Source organism: Puma concolor, chromosome C2 (assembly GCF_028749965.1).
Source record: "Puma concolor isolate L17-30 chromosome C2, mPumCon1.1.hap2, whole genome shotgun sequence".
NCBI classification, from domain to species: Eukaryota; Metazoa; Chordata; class Mammalia; order Carnivora; family Felidae; genus Puma; species Puma concolor.
The window spans coordinates 255,682-273,219 of record NC_141675.1 but is presented as its reverse complement, the minus strand read 5'-3'; the positions used below and the strand labels follow the sequence as shown (position 1 = coordinate 273,219).

General features: G+C 41.6%; 1 protein-coding gene across 2 annotated transcripts in view; it reads right to left on the bottom strand.

Annotated features, from left to right (window-relative positions):
* Positions 1–17,538, bottom strand: part of ZNF445 (zinc finger protein 445) — a 32,726-nt gene that overhangs the window by 8,055 nt on the left and 7,133 nt on the right. Inside the window, exons 2-6 of one of the 2 annotated variants that reach the window (XM_025913278.2) lie at positions 4,635–5,209; positions 2,017–2,185; positions 1,587–1,663; positions 1,178–1,304; positions 331–441 (exon numbers count right to left, since the gene is read on the bottom strand). In XM_025913278.2, the coding sequence (XP_025769063.2) occupies positions 331–441; positions 1,178–1,304; positions 1,587–1,663; positions 2,017–2,185; positions 4,635–5,069 (919 nt within the window). In that variant the 5' untranslated portion in view covers positions 5,070–5,209. The remainder of the gene's footprint in view (positions 1–330; positions 442–1,177; positions 1,305–1,586; positions 1,664–2,016; positions 2,186–4,634; positions 5,210–17,538) is intronic. The other variant, XM_086720267.1, reaches the window with a different exon arrangement.

Genomic DNA, 17,538 nt, shown 5'->3' with positions numbered 1-17,538 from the left:
CTGTTAAGGATCTTCCTTCTAGCAAACATCAAAATTCCCTGTAACTTACTTGGTATAAAAGACTTTAAGAAAGAGAAGAGTTGGGGTGCCCACGTGGCTCAGTAAGTTAAACATCTGACTTGATTTCAGCTCAGGTCATGATCTCATAATTTGTGAGTTCAAGCCCTGTGTCGGGGATTCTCTCTCTCTCACTCTCTCTGCCCCTCCCCCACCCGAGATAAATGAAAGAAAGAAAGAAAGAAAGAAAGAAAGAAAGAAAGAAAGAAAGAAAGAAAGAAAGAAAAGAGTAGATGTGAGAGAAGCAGGATCTGGAGGGTCTCTGGAACTCACCTGCAGGGGCAACACCTGGATTCCCCTTGGGCTGAGCTCCTTGGACATTCAGGCCCCATGGCTCCCTTGCCTCCAACCAGGAAATCAGAACAGGTTTGGTGAATGGCCCCACTGCAGAAGAGAAGGGAATGAGATGAGATGGAAGGGTGGATAAATCATACAGAATTATTCTCCAGGACCCTCTCAGGCCTCAGGTCCTGGCAAGGACGAGGGAAAGGCCAGGGAGGCTGGTGGAAGAAGCTAGGACAGGAGGCCCAGGCAGCCATTTCCAACAGCTCTGAACAGAGATAAAAGAGGCTGAAAGATGGGGCGCCTGGGTGGCGCAATCGGTTAAGCGTCCGACTTCAGCCAGGTCACGATCTCGCGGTCTGTGAGTTCGAGCCCCGCGTCAGGCTCTGGGCTGATGGCTCAGAGCCTGGAGCCTGTTTCCGATTCTGTGTCTCCCTCTCTCTCTGCCCCTCCCCCGTTCATGCTCTGTCTCTCTCTGTCCCAAAAATAAATAAAAAACGTTGAAAAAAAAATTAAAAAAAAAAAAAAGAGGCTGAAAGAAGTCACAGCCAAAAGAATCATTAGGATCCTCTGGAGGTGGGAGCCACGTGACAACTCACTCAGTTAAATCAACCAACATTTTTTTGGATGTCTAACTAGGAACTGGACATATATGACTTTTAATCTTAACAATAATCCTGCATGACAATCATCATTATCACCATGCTTCAAGAGAAGAGCCTGAGGTGACAGAGAGCCAAGATCTAAGTCCAGGTCAGGCCCCCGTCTAGGCACCGTAACAAAAACTAAGAAGGCAGAAGTAAAAGTGGGTAGAAGTATGGGGAAATTAATGTCTTACCCAGAGAAACCATGTTCCCATAATTCTCCAGCATCACATCCCTATATAAGTTCCTCTGAGCAGGGTCCAGCCATCCCCACTCATCCTGGGAGAAGATCACTTCCACGTCCTTGAAAGTCACAGCCTCCTGAAAAACATAGTCCTATGTCCAAGAGCCGGTCTACAGCTCCCGGCTTTTGTAAAGGGGTAGGCTCTGAGTGAGAACAAGATGGATCTGGTAAGGGTGAAAAAGAAGAGCATCACACAGCAGAAGAGCTCTGGGCTCAAGGGGGATAATCTGGTCTCTAGGACATAGGTCTCTGGATGTGAGGTCACTGGACACAGAGACTCAAGATGAGGGGGAGCCTCAGCAGCTCCATTAGGCAGCAATGCTGGGATGTCACGAAGGACCCAAGGTCCTGTGGCTCACCTGAGGCTGGGCTGTCAACAGGTCTCCTGGGCACCCCTCTCTTTGGGAAAGAGCAGGAGCCTGGGCAACAGGAGGCTCTGAAGGAGAAGAAAGAGCCATGAGAGAAGGTAACCCAGCTCTTGGCACCCCACTGAGTAGGCCTACTCTTCCCCCACATAGAGGACTCCTGGGCCCATGAGCAGGTATGGACTATTGTTAAACATCCATTTCACATTTCCCCAATGTCCACTGAGGGATGGGGGGTGAGCAGTGGGGGGGTACAATGGGAGGAGGAAAGTCTAGGTGGACATGGGTCACAGAAGGCAAAAAGGACACAAGGCTAAGGGCCAAGATAGACAGGGATTCTCATGTGAGGACAGATGGTGAAATGACAATACTAATCTGGGACGTGTGGCATATGGCTGGGGTCTTAGAGCCAGATGGCGAGTACCGGATTGCCCAGCCAGGAAGTCACACACTCCTATTTCATAGGGAGGCTCCAGGTGGTCCCCAAGAGTAGAGCTGCTCCTGAGAGGTGAAGCAGGGGGCCATATCTGTGAGGCTCGCAGGGTTCCTGTACCCATCCAACGCACGTCTGGGCTCTGGGCAAGGGCTGGGTCCTGGCGAGAAGAAAATGTTGTGAGAGAATCCCCATGGGAATCAGAAAGCAAACTCAGAGAAGAGGCCACATGGCCAATCTTTAGGGGCAGGGACCCAGGGAAGGGCACGCCAGGCTCTTTCTTATCTATAAGTAGAGGGAAAAGGAGGAGGAGAAAGCCCAAGGGGGACGTCCTCACCCCTCAGCCTCCCTGGCCTCTAATGTGGACCATGAGGGAGACAGGTGGAGTCAGATTCCAGCTACAGCATAGGAAACACCCAGCAAGGCAATGCTGTCAGGCCTCAGGTGCTGCAGTGACTCCTCCCCACTAATCCTCAACCCCACCCCTGGTCTGGAACTTAGAAATGAGAGAGAAGAGATTTATCCCTGAGTTAAATTGATAATGGTTCACAAGAGAGATGCAGACAGATAACATCTCCCAAGTATCAGGGACTGTTCTAGGCAGTGATAAGCAAAGTGACTTCAAAGGACAGCTCCCAGACATTAATCTGATTGAGATAGTAAGTAACACTACCAGTGAGGCAATATTACTTGTGAGGGTCAGCCATGGGACCATAAAAGAAGTCGTCTCAGATCCAAAAAATGACAGTGCCCATCCAAGCAAACACTTGGAAAGAGCCAATTTGCCCTGGGACTTCAAATGGCTCCAGTCTCTTAGGCAAGGCTATCCCTGATGGAGAAATGAGGATAGAAAGCTTATGGCTAATGAACTGTAAGTTTTTTCTGGTTCTCTGGCCAAGACACGGACTACACTGCTATGGACGAATCTTAGCCTGAGGCTGTTAAACATCTTAAAGATGATGAACCTGGTCCTCCCAAACCCTACCAAAAAGAGAATAAAGAAACAATACTTAACGATGGAAGCACACAGCCCAATGAGTTTAAGGACGAACATTACCGGGCCCTAGTTGCTCAATTCTTATGAACCATAGGGTGATTCTGTAATTTTATGTGCATTTTGAGTTTTTCTGCTCACTTTTCAGAATTTAGAAGGTGTTCTCCCAGCCTGTTTTGTTTTCTAATTTCTAACTACTTTCAACCAGGTAGACCCTGTCTGCACATTTGGCAATGTTTTCATGGATTTTCGAATTCTAAATGAGTTAAATGTAACCAAGCTACAATTATGTACCTACTATGAACCTTATTTGCTTTAATAAATTATTTTTCAATCCTTTTGAACATCTTGGTGTTTCAGCAAAAATGATAAATGCTCTTTTAGATTTTTAAAAATAGTAACGAATGTTACGCAAAGAGCTTTCTAAGTCATACCTTGAATTGATTTATTACCATTTACTGGTAGATGTTCAGTCAGATGTGTTACTCAACTGACTTAATTTTCATATTATATTTGGGGGAAGAGTATGCCAAATACGTTTCAAATATCTTAAAGGTGGGGCATCTAGGTAGCTCAGTCAGTTAAGTGTCCGGTGCTTGATTTCCACCCAGGTCATGATGACGGTTTGTGGGATTGAGCTCCACGTCAGGTTCTGCACTGTCAGCTTGGGATTCTCTTTCTCTCCCTCTCTCTGTCCCTCCCCCACCTCTCAAAATAAATGAATAAACATTTTAAAAAATCTTAAAGGTAACTTTCATTTATGCATGCATCATATATGTAGACTTACACATATTTTTATTGAAAAAAAATTTTAAAGCCTATAAAAATGATAAATCCTCTTTAAAAAAAAAAAAACCCTCAAGCTACAGGAAGCACTGAGAGGCTTGCTTGTGTGTAGCACAAGGGGCACACAGAGCTCACTTTAACTGACTGGCTGCTCTATTGCCAGCCCTAGAGCTCTGTTTCCCAGGTCTAAGGCTGGAACTGGGGACATGGTAGGCACTCAAATAGACACTGAACAAATTTGTTTGCATATCCTTTTCAATAATGTGAGGCTCTGAAAGAATGTGAGCAAGAACAATGAGGCTGTGGAATAAATCTTCCAATTTCCTGGCCCTGGGCTGACCCTCAGTACTCTTCTTACCCTTGACCCCTGCAGAGAATAAATCCTCAAAAGCTTACTAAGAAAGAAGGAACATGTTATGAGTGCACTGCATTTATAGGTCTTAACGGACACACAGAAGCCAAGAGTCCTGACTCTAACAAGCAAGAGACATCACCCCCGCTTAACCACTCAGTATCCAGTCAAATTGGGTCTGTGGAGATAGACGCCCATAATCTAAGTTACTGTGTCCAAAAACTCATTACTGTTATCTATGGATACTTGTTGACCCTCTTCCTGGAGCTAACTGTCCTCTGGGAGGGCGAGAAGGGCTGCTGCTAAAAGGTCCTTGGATCAGAGCCCAGTTCTCTGCTGCTCAGGTGCCGTGGGAATGAGAAGGGAAGACTTTCCCTGCATTCCTCAGTGCTAAGCGTTCAGAGGCCCAACCCAGTCCCTCTAGACAAGCGGGCTCACTGACAGGCAGAGTTCACTGAGTACTACACACTTGCTCACCCTCAGCCTCCACGGTGTCCCATCGACATCCCTCTGCAGCTCTTCCAGCAGGGCCACGGCCTCCCCACCACTCTCAGGGTGATGCAGCTGTACCCAGGTCCGGAGCTCCCCAGGCAAGATGCTAAGGAATTGCTCCAGCACCAGCAGTTCCAGGATCTGGGCCTTGGAGAGAATGTCAGGCCTCAGCCACCAGCGGCAGAGCTCCCGGAGCCGGCTCAAAGTCTCTAGGGGCCCAGAAGATTCATGGTAGCGAAGCTGTCTGAAGAGCTGGCGGAACAGCTCCTGGCCAGAACGGTTGAGTGTCTGTGGCCTGGCAGCCTGCGCTGAAGTGTAGCCTTCATCCTCTTCTTCCTTCTTTACCATCTGAAGCCGCCCTTGTTCCCTTGAAGCCCGGGCCTGAGCTGGGTGGACAGCATACCACCTGCCTGGAGGCATCACTCCTGTTCAGGGTCTACCCAGCAGAGTGCAAACCAAGTCTATGTTAGCTGTGTCGCTGCTGGGACCTCAGGAGTAGTTTTTCAGCACAGTGGTGGGCAACATCATTTGCTGGGGCATCAGACATCACTGGTAAGAGACTAAAATAACAAATATTACTGTTCAGGAGAATGAGAATGATGGTGCAGTTAGATCCTGGTAGCCAGGATCATCTTTGGATGTACAAAAAGAGGGCACATGACCATTTGCATACTCGTGCCTGCCCATATCAAGCAGACCACAGGGCTAGATTGTCACATTTTGGGGTAAACTAAGATAATATCCCAGAATACAGGAAAGCATGCACAGGGCTTGTATGCCAAAAATTACAAATGGCAGATGAAAGAAGCCAAAGAAGATCTAAATAAATGGACAGACATACCATATCATGTACTGGAAAACTTGACAGAGTAAAGATGTCAATTTTCCCCCAAAGGATCTACAGGTTTAATGCTATTCCTATCAATATCTCAGCAACGTTTTGTGTGTGTGTGTGTGTGTGTGTGTGTGTGTGTGTGTGTGTGTGTGTGTGTATAGACAAGATTATCCTAAAACTTATGTGGAAAGGCAAAGGAATTACAATAGCTAAAGAATTTTTCAAAATTAGAATAAAGTGTGGGGAAATAGTCTATTTGATTTCAAAACTTAGAGCTACAATAATTAAGACTGTGAATCCAACAATTGCCCTAATAGGTATTTACCCAAAGAACACAAAAATACTAACTCAAAGGGATACATGCACCCTGATGTTTATAGCAGAATTGTCTACAATAGCCAAATTATGGAAACAGCCCAAGTGTCTATCAACTGATGAAAAGATGTACAAACTGATGAAAGATGTAAAGGAGATGTGGTATATGGAATATTATCCAGCCATAAAAAAGAACAAGATCTGGCCATCTGCAACAACATGGATGGGGCTCGAGAATATTATGCTAAGTGAAATAAGTCAGCCAGAGAAGAACAAAAGAGCAAAGGGGAAAAAAGAAACAAGAAACAGACTCTTAACTATAGAGAACTGATGGTTACCAGGGGGGAGGTGGGTGGGGTATGGGTAAAACAGTTGATGGGGGTTAAGGAATGCACTTGTGATGAGCACAGGATGTTGTATGAAGTGTTGAATCACTATATTGTATACCTGAAACTAATACAGCACTGTATGTTAACTAACTGGTATGTAAATAAAAACTTTAAAAAAAAAAAAAAGACTGTGGTAGTGGTGGAGGAAATGACACATAAATCAGTGGAAAAGAAAAACCTGAAATAGACTAACACAAGTATACCCAACTGATTTGTAATATCAAATGTGACCTTACTAATACTGTAATATAACATTTTAAAATGTCTCAAATAAGCAACTCAAAAACAAAACAAATGCTGATTAGGAATCCCCTAAATAACTATGACCCCACCAATGAATTAAGAACTGTAATTTGGAAACACTAATCCAGTTCTCTACTGAACTTATTTGCCTTTGTAATTCGTCATAAGGGCCACTTACTGGAGACAGCAGAGCTTAGTGTACAGAGTAGAGAACATGCACTAAGACCTACCTAGGTTCAAATCTATCTCCCCACTACCTGTAAGACAGTAGGTGCACTTTATCTCTTTACCTCTTAAAATCTCTGTGGCCTCACTGTATAATATGTGTGTGGTTGTGGGATTTAACATTTTGGGCCCTCAATGAATGTTTGCCTCTTCACACTGGGGAAAGAGCTTATGCTGCAGGCCACATCACTGCATAGGAGTCTACTCTGCAGAATGTGCTCAACTGATTTTTTAGAAAGGTACAAAAGCAATTCAAAGAAGGAAGGATAGGGGCGCCTGGGTGGCTCAGTTGGTTGCGCGTCCGACTTCAGCTCAGGTCATGATTTCGCGTCTGTGAGTTCGAGCCCCACGTCAGGCTCTGTGCTGACAGCTCGGAGCCTGGAGCCTGCTTCGAATTCTGTGTCTCCCTCTCTCTCTGCCCCTCCCACGCTCATGCTCGCTTTCTCTCTCTCTGTCAAAAATAAATAAACATTAATAAAAAAAATAATTCAAAGAAGGAAGGATAAGCTCCAACAAATACTGCTGGAGAAATTGGACATTCATAGGCAAAATAATGAGTCAATTTAAACCTAACATCTTACACAAAAATCAATTCAAAATGAATCACGGCCTTAAATATAAAACATAAAACTATACAACTTTTAGAAAAAAGCATAGGAGAAAATCTTCAGGAGCTAAAGCTAGGCAAAGACTTATTAGAATTGACACCAAAAGCATGATCCATAAAAGGGAACACTGATAAGCTCAGGGAAAACTGATAAATTTAAAACTTCTGCTTTTGGAAGACCCTTTGTCGAAAGGATGAGAAGACAAGCTACAAACTGGAAGATAATATTTAGAAGCCACATATCTGACAAAGGACTGATATTTTACTATATAAAGAATTCTTGGGGCTCCTGGGTGGCTCAGTTGGTTAAGTGTCTGACTTTGGCTCAGGTTACCATCTCACGGTTCGTGAATTCAAGCCCTGCATCAGGCTCTGTGCTGACAGCTCAGAGCCTGGAGTCTACTTCAGATTCTGTGTTTCCCTCTCTCTATCTACCCTGCCCCACTCACACTCTGTCTCTCTCTCTCTCTCAAAAATAAACATTAAAGAAAAAATTCTCAAAACTCAACAGCAAACAATCCCATAAGAAAATGAGTGAAAAACATGAAGATACATTTCACCAAAGAGGATATACAGAGAATAAGCGCATGAAAAAATGTTCAACATAATTAGTCATCAGGGAAATGCAAATTAAAACCACAATAAGATAATTACTATACATCTATCAGAATGGCTAAAATAAAAAAACAATGACAACACCAAATGCCGTCGAGGATACAAAGAAACCAGATCACTCATACCTTACTAGTAGGAATGCAAACTAATGCAGCCACTCTTGAAAACAGTGTGGAGGATCCTCAAAAAATTAAAAATAGAACTACCCTATTGATACCCTAGCAATATCACTACTAGAAATGTATCCAAGGGATACAGGACTGCTGATGCATAGGGGCACGTGTACTCCAATGTTTATAGCAGTGCTCTCAACAATAGCCAAATTATGGAAAGGGCCTGAATGTCCATCAACTGACAAATGGATAAAGAAGATATGGTTTGGGGCGTCTGGGTGGCGCAGTCGGTTAAGCGTCCGACTTCAGCCAGGTCACGATCTCGCGGTCCGCGAGTTCGAGCCCCGCGTCGGGCTCTGGGCTGACGGCTCAGAGCCTGGAGCCTGTTTCCGATTCTGTGTCTCCCTCTCTCTCTGCCCCTCGCCCGTTCATGCTCTGTCTCTCTCTGTCCCAAAAATAAATAAACATTGAAAAAAAAAATTAAAAAAAAAGAAGATATGGTTTATATATATAATGGAATACTACTTGTCAATGAAAAGAACAAAATCATGCCATTTGCAACAACATGGATGGAACTGGAAGGTATTATGCTGAGTGAAATAAGTCAGAGAAGGACAGGTATCATACATTTACACTCCTTTGTGGGTCTTGAGAAACTTAACAGAAGGCCATGAGGGAAGGGAAAGGGAAAAAAAAAATAGTTATAGAGAGGGAGGGAGGCAAACCACTAGAGACTCTTAAATACAGAAAACAAACAGGGTGGAAAAGGGGGGTGTGGGAGAGGGGAAAGTGGGTGATGGGCATTGAGGAGGGCACTTGTTGGGATGAGCATTGGGTGTTGTTTGTAAGCCAACCTGACAATAAATTATATTCAAAAAAAGATTGGTTCACTGAAAAGATAACAAAATTGATAAATCTTTAACCACACTGATGAAGGAAAAAAAAAAAGATCCAAATACGGAAATGAGAAATGAGAGAAGAAACATACTACTGACTACTGGAATTTTTAAAAGAAAATTTTTGCCAATAAATTAAATGCATTACATGAAATTGACAAGTAGTTACAGTAGTTATAAAACACAAATTACTAAAATTGGTTCAAGAAGAAACACAAAATCTGAATAGACCTGTAACAAGTAAAGAGATTAAATTAGTAGTCAAAACTACCCATAAAGAAAAGCAAAGACCCAAATGGCTTTATTGCTGAATTCTCCCAAATATTTAAAGAAAAAAATAATACTGATTCTTCATAAGCTCTTCAAAGACACAGAAGAGAAGAACACGTCCCAGTTCATTCTAGGAGGCCAGTATTACCTTGACACCAAAACCAGACAGACAAGTATCTCTTATGTATATAAATGCAAACATTCTGGACAATATACTAGCAAAATAAAATCCACTAACATACGAAAAGAATTATATACCATGACCATGTGAGATTGATCCTAGGAATGCAAGATTGTTTAACATATCAATAAACACAAAACAAAAATCACATAATGATGTAAATAGCAAAAAAATTTTTACAAAACCCAAACTTTTCATAACAAAAGCAATCACTAAAAATAGAACGGAACTTCTACTTCTGGCAAAACACCTCTACGAACTTCTACTTCTGGCAAAACACCTCTACGAAAACCCACAGTTAACATCAAACTTAGTAGTTAAAAACCAAATGTTTCCCCCCAAAAAGTGAGAATAAGACAAGGATGTCCACTCTCAACTCTTCTCTTTAACACCGTCCAGGAGGTTTCTTAGGCACTTAGGTAAATTAATTAATTAATTAATTAATTAATTTTAAAAAAGGGGGGTGGGGGGAAGCTTTCAGGGAAAATGGCTGGAAATACGAGGATCATGGGCTCACCTAGCCTCACCTCATCCCACAGATACACCTGATAACACCCATATCAGTGTAAATAACCCAGAAAACAACTGAAGACTAGAAGCACAGATTCTCCACAGCTAAATGTATAGAAGAGGCCACAACGAAGAGGGTAGAAAGGGCAAAGACATGGACAGGAGGGAGCATGTGGGGTGGACAAAGGACATGAACAAACCCCAAACCAGGCACCCCAGGTACAGAGGACCTGTACTGGGAAGATAAGTCTCCACAATATTTGACCGTGAAAACCAGAGGGGCTTAATTTCTCAAGTTCTTACAACCAGTGGTACTTAACACCTGGAACTTTAAAAATTAGCAGGATCAGCTCTGGGAAGGGCAATGGGAAACTAAGTCTCTGCCCTTAAAAGGAAAGCACAACAAACAGCCCCACTGAGATTCGGCAGAGAAGCAGCAGTTTGCAAAACACCTCGGGTATACAAGAGATTTATTTACTAATCTCAAAAGCATGTGCTGGAGGAGCAGGTATCTTTAGGAGGCTTCTCCAAGAACAAAAGAGCTGGTAGGAGCCGTTTCCCTCTCACTCCCCACAACATACATACAAGGACACCTGCGGGAACCAGCACAGTGTGAACACTCTCCACCTAGCTTGTTAACAGTGCCACCATCTCCTGTAACCGACCCCCTCCAACAAGCCCTCAGCACCATTACATCCAAAGTGGTACCACAAGCCTGGCAATGTGCAAGCACCCCCAAGGGGGGCCAGCACCAATCCAAATTGACTCCTGCCCAGCAGAAAGGGGAAGACAACCACACACATTAGTCTCCGGGGCCCCAGCAGTGGGCAGGGGGCAGACATCTGGTCTGGCAGCAGGCCTCACCTACTGATGAAAGCTTCTCAGGGAACAACACAGGGAGAGTACCCTGCAGTTTGGTGCTACCACAGCTCTGGAAAACACATGGTCTAACTTAATTCAAGCCCAAGATGGCCCTTGACTGGCCCACTAACAACACAGGATACAAACCGTGCCCACAACAGGCAAAGAGAGCCATTGCAGATGCTGGATAGAAGGCAAACATGGCTCAGCGACAACAGTAGGGAACATCTAACACACATAAGAGATATATTTAACAATGCCAGGCTCTGGTGAATAAGGTACACTGTGCTGCAGGGTACTATAGGACCTCTTCTGTATAAGGCCACTACTTCCAACAGGAAGAGACATAGGTGACTTTACTAATATACAGAAACAGACACAGAGACCTAGACAAAATGAGGAAATAGGAATATGTCCCAAATGAAAGTACAGAACAAAATATCAGCAAAAGACCTAAACAAAATGGAGATAAGTAATATGCCTGATAGAAAACTAAAAGTGATGGTCATAAAGATACCCACTGGACTTAAGAGTGGAGGACCTCAGTAAGACCCTCAACAAAGAGATAAAAAATATAAAAATGAACCAGAGATGAAAAACTCAATAACTGGAATTAAAAATATACTACAGAAAATAAAGAGCAGACTAGAGGGAGTAGAAAAATAGATCAGTAATCCTGAGGATAGAGTAATGGAAAGTAACCAAGTTGAACAGGAGAGAGAAAAAAGAATAATTAAAAATTAAAGTAGATTAGGGAATTCAACAACACCATCAAGCATAACATTTGTATGATAGGGATCCCAGAAGGAGAAGAGAGAGAAAAGGGGACAGAAAATGTATTTGAAGAAATAATAGCTGAAAACTCCCCAAATCTGGAGAAGGAAACAAACAAAAAAATCCAGATCCAGAAGGTACAGAGAATCCCCCCCAAAATCAACCCACAGAGGTCCACATCAAGACACCTAATAATTAAAATGGCAAAAACTAATGATAAAGAAAGAATTTTAAAAGCAGCAAGAGAAAAGAAGACAGTTACATACAAGGGAAACTCTGTAAGGCTATCAGTGGATTTTTCAGAAGGGAGTGACATGATATGGTCAAAGTGCTGAAAGGAAACACTATGCAGTCAAGAATACTCTATCCAGCAAAGCTATCATTCAGAAGAGAAGGAGAGAGAAAAAGTTTCCAAACCAACAAATGAATTCATCAACTAAATCAGCTTTACAAGAAATATTAAAAGGCACTCTTTGAGAGGAAAGGAAAGACCATAAGCAGGAGTAAAAAGAATAGGAAGCAAAAATGCAGTAAATTAAGTGTACCTATAAAATTCAGGCAAGGGATTCACAAAATAAAATGATGTGAAGTATGGCACCATATACTTAAAACATGGGTTGGAGAGGAATAAAAATTTAGTGCTTTTAGAATGGTTAGTGCTTTAAGCAACCACCAACTTAACATACAGCACTATATACATAAAATGCTATATATATTATACACCTAATGGTGACCACAAATCAAAAACTGATAATGGATATGCAAATAACAAAGAAAGGGGAATCCAAGAATATCACTAAAGAAAGCCAGCAGACCCAAGAGAGAAGAGAGCAAGAGAAGAAAGGGACAGGGAAGAACTGCAAAAAACCACCATAAAACAAGTAACAAAATGGCAATACATACATATCCATCAATAACTACTTTGAACGTAAATGGACTAAACGCTCCAATCAAAAGACACTGGGTGACAGAGAAGACAAAAACCGAAGACCTGGGTTTATATGCTGCCTACAAGAAGACTCACTTCAGACAAGAAGACACATGTATATTGAAAGTCAAGGGATGGAGAAGCATTTATCACTCAAATGGAAGTAAAAAGAAAGCCAGGTAGTGATCCAATGCAATGAAATAACATCCATATCATAGGAGTCCCAGAAGAGAAAAAGGGGCATAAGGCTTATTTGAACAAATTATAGCTGAGAACTTCCCTAATCTGGGGAAGGAAACAGACATCCAAGTCCAAGAGACACAGAGAACGCCTTTCAAAATCAACAGAAACAGGTCAACACCATGATATATCATAGTGAAACTGGCAAAATACAAAGATAAAGAGAGAATTCTGAAAGCAGCTAGGGACATACGGGCTTACCCTACACAATAGACCCATAACGGTAGTAGCAGACCTGTCCACTGAAACTTGGCAGGCCAGAGGGAGTGGCAGGAAATATTCAATGTACTGAATAGGAAAAATATGCAGCCAAGAATCCTTTATCCAGCAAGGGCGTCATTCAGAATAGAAGGAGAGATAAAGGCTTTCCCAGACAAATAAAAACTGAAGGAGTTCATGACCACTAAACTAGCCCTGCAGGAGATCCTAAGGGAGACTCTGAGTAGAAAGCAGGAAATACTACAAGGACCAGAGACATCACCACAAGCATGAAACCTACAGATAACACAGTGGCACTAAATCCATATCTTTCAATAATCACTCTGAATGTAAATGGACTAAATGCCCCAATCAAAAGATATAGGGTATCAGAATGGATAAAAAAACAAGATCCACCTATATGCTGCCTACAAGAGGCTCATTTTAGACCTGAGGACACCTGCAGATTGAAAGTGAGGGGATGGAGAGCCATCTACCATGCTAATGGATGTCAAAAGAAAGCTGGAGTAGCCATACTTATAACAGACAAATTAGATTTTAAACTAAAGCGTATAACAAGAGATGAAGAAGGGCATTATATCATAATTAAGGGGTCTACCCATCAAGAGCTAACAACTGTAAATGTTTATTGTCCCCAACCTGGAGCACTCATATATACATATCAACTAGTCACAAACATAAAGAAATGTATAGATAATAATACCGTGATTGTAGGGGACTTTAATATTCCACTTACAACAATGGACAGATCATCTAGGCAGAAAATCAATAAGGAAACAATGGTTCTGAATGACATGTTGGACCAGATGGACTTAACAGATATATTCAGAACTTTTCATCCAAAAGCATCAGAACACACATTCTTCTCGAATGCACATGGAACATTCTCCTAAATAGATCACATAGTGGTAACAAAATAGCCCTCAACAAAAATAAAAGGATTGAGATCATACCATGCATATTTTCAGATCACAATGCTATGAAACTTGAAATCAACCACAAGAAAAAATTTAGAAAGTCCCCAATACATGGAAGTTAAAGAACATTCTACTAAAGAATGAATGGGTCAACCAGGAAATTAAAGAAGAAATTAAAAAATACATGGAAGCAAATGAAAATAAAAACACAACAGTCCAAACCCTTTGGGATGCAGCAAAACCAGTCCTAAGAGGAAAATACATTGCAATTCAGGCCTATCTCAAGAAACAAGAAAGGTACCAACTACACAACATAATCTTACTCCTAAAGGAGCCAGAAAAGGAACAGCAAATAAAGCCCAAAGCCAGCAGAAGAAGGGAATTAATAAAGATTAGAGCAGAAATCAATGGTATAGAATTGAAAAAAAACAAAAGAACAGATCAATGAAACTAAGAGCTGGTTTTTTGAAAGAATAAGCAAAATTGATAACCCCCTAGCCAGACTTCTCAAAAAGAAGGACCCAAATAGATAAAATCACAAATGAAAGAGGAGGAATCATAATCAGCACCACAGAAATACAAATAATTATTAGGGAATACTATGAAAAATTATATGCTAACAAACTGGACAATCTAGAAGAAATGGACAAATTCCTAGACACCCACATACTACCAAAACCCTAATGGGATGCAACAGAAAATTTAAACAGACCCATAACCAGTGAAGATATGGAATCAGTTATCAAAATCTCCCAACAAATAAGAGTCCTGGTCCAGATTGATTCTACCAGACTTTTAAAGAAGAGTAAATAACTATTTTTCTCAATCTGTTCCAAAAAAATTAAAATGGAAGGAAAGCTTCCATACTCATTCTTTAAAGCCAGCATTATGGTGATTCCCAAACCAGACAGAGACAGAGACAAAAAAGGAGAATTACAGGCCAATATCCCTAATGAATGTGGATGCAAAAAATCTCAGCAAGATACTAGCAAATCAAATTCAACAGTATATTAAAAGAATAATTCACCATGATCAAGTGGGATTCATTCCTGGGCTCTAGGACTGGTTCAATATTTGCAAATCAACCAACGTGATATATCACATTAATAGAAAGGGTAAGAACATATGATCCTGTCAATAGAGGCAGAAAAAGCAGCTGACAAAATACAGCATCTTTTAATAAAAACCCTCAAGGAAGTTGGGATAGAAGAAACATATCTTAACATCATAAAAGCCATATGTGAAAGGCCCACAGCTAATATCATCCTCAATGGGGAAAAACTGAGAACACTCCCCCTGAGATCAGGAACACAACAGCGATGTCCACTCTCACCACGGTTGTTTAACAGTGTTGGAAGTCTCAACCTCAGCAATCAGACAACAAAACAAAATAAAAGGCGCTCGAATTGGCAGCGGCAGAGGAGAAGGAAGAGGAGAAGGAAGAGGAGAAGGAAGGGGAGGAGGAAGGGGAGGAGGAAAGGGAGGATGAGGAGTGTTTAACATAGTGTTGGCAGTCTCAGCCTCAGTAATCAGACAACAAAACGAAATAAAAGGCAACCAAATTGGCGGCGGCTGCGGTGGTGGAGGAAAGGAAATAGGAAGAGTAGAAGGGGGCGAAGGTGGAGGAAGGGGAGGAAAGAGAAGAGGGGGAAGATGGGGAGGAGGGGGAAGGGAGGAGGAGGTGAAGAGGAAGAAATATGCAGAAACTGTTAGAAAAGGAGGATCAAAGATGTGGCGCCTAGCTGGCTCAGTTGGTAGACACTCCACGCTCGGTTATGAGTTCGAGCCCTGCATTGGGTAAAGAAATCACTTAAAAATAAAATTAGGGGTGCCTGGGTGGCTCAGTCGGTTGGGTGACTGACTTCACCTCAGGTCATGATCTCACGGTTTGTGGGTTCGAGCCCCGGATTGGGCTCCGTGCTGACAGCTCAGAGCGTGGAGCCTGCTTCTGATTCTGTGTCTACCTCTCTTCACCTCGCCTGCTTGTGTTCAGCCTCTCTCTGACTCTCAAAAAATAAATAAATGTTAATAAAAAAATTTTAAGAAAAATAAAAATAAAAAAAGTAAATTAAAATTTTTAAAAGCTACTATGACTCGTGAGTGATATAAACATCCACCTAAAAGGTCTAAGAGAATCAACTGAAAAACTTAAAATATGATAGGTAATTAAGAAGCTGAATGTCGGGGCACCTGGGTGGCTCAGTTGGTTAAGTGTCCGACTTAGGCTCAGGTCATGATCTCACGATTCATGAGTTCAAGTCCCGCATCAAGCTCTGCACCGACAGCGTGGAGCTGTCTGCTCCAGATCCTCTGTCTCCCTCTCCCTCTGCCCCTTCTCAGCTTGCTCGCTCACTCACGCACGTGCTCTCTCTCTCTCTCTCAAAAATAAACAAACATGGGAGCACCTGGGTGGCTCAGTCAGTTGAGTGTCCAACTTCGGCTCAGGTCATGATCTCGTGGTTCATGAGTCCAAGCCCCACGGCCGGCTCTGTGCTGACAGCTCAGAGGCTGGAGCCTGCTTCAGATTCTGTCTCCCTCTCTCTGCCCCACCCCCGCTCATACTCTGTGTCTCTGTCTCTTAAAAAATGAATAAATGTTTTTAAAACATTTGTTTAAATATTTTTAAAAAGCTGAATATCAATGTATAATCAATACTTTTCTAACATAACAGCAACAACTATTTAGAAACAGAACAAAATACCAACAACAACTAAAACATAAAATACCCAGAAATAAAGCTCTTAAAAAAATGTACACAACTTTAATGGGGGAAATAGTAAACTACCAAAAGACAAAATATATCTGAAAAAGTCTTAAGCATATGAAATCTAGTATTTCCAAGACATCAATTCTCCTTAAATTAATTGAAAAGTCTATAAAATCATAACAAACCCAATATAAACTTTCTTCACAGTTGATAAACATCTACAAATTACAAAAATTAGTAAAGGTCAACAATAGTGAAGACAACCTTTTATTTTAAAGGTGGGAAGATTTGTCCTACCATACAATTCAGCTTATTATAAAAATATAACAATTAAAAGTGAGTATTATTGAAGGAATACACAAACTGCAAATAAAAGGAATAGCACAGAATCCAAAGACTTATATGCACACACTGATCTGGTATATGACAGTAGTGGCATTACAAGACAGTGGAAAAGGACAGACATCAATGACTTGCATAGGGACGACTGGCTAGGGAATAAAAATAAAAGTACAATTACACACAAAATGAATTCCAAAGACTTAACTTCAAAAAACAAGAGTAAGAACCTCAGAGTAAGCAAGGATTTCTTAAGAAAATAAAAGGAAAAGTGTGATATACGACTACAATATTTGAAAACCTCTTGACCAGAAAAAAGAATAACAAAACAAAAAACAAAACAGTGATAGAAGCGTAAATGCATATAGCCACCAGGAAAAGTAGTGTGAAAGTCTATAGCAAAACTATGAAGTCCCATTACTTCGGCTACAGGAATTTCACTTCTAGGAATCTCCCTGGAAAAACACTTGCAGAGGTAGATATACAGACATTCGCACAGGTGTTCACTAGAGTACTCTTTGTAGTAACACAATATTGGAAATAAATGACTTGTTCATCAATAGAAATAAATAAAAGCGTAGCACTTCCTAGGATGAAATATCTAGTACAACAGTTTAAAAGACTGTACTGGACTCTTAACATTACTGTTTCACTGTCTGCTGGGTGCTCAGACTGTGTGGCCAAGGTTAACAGGCAAGTAAATGC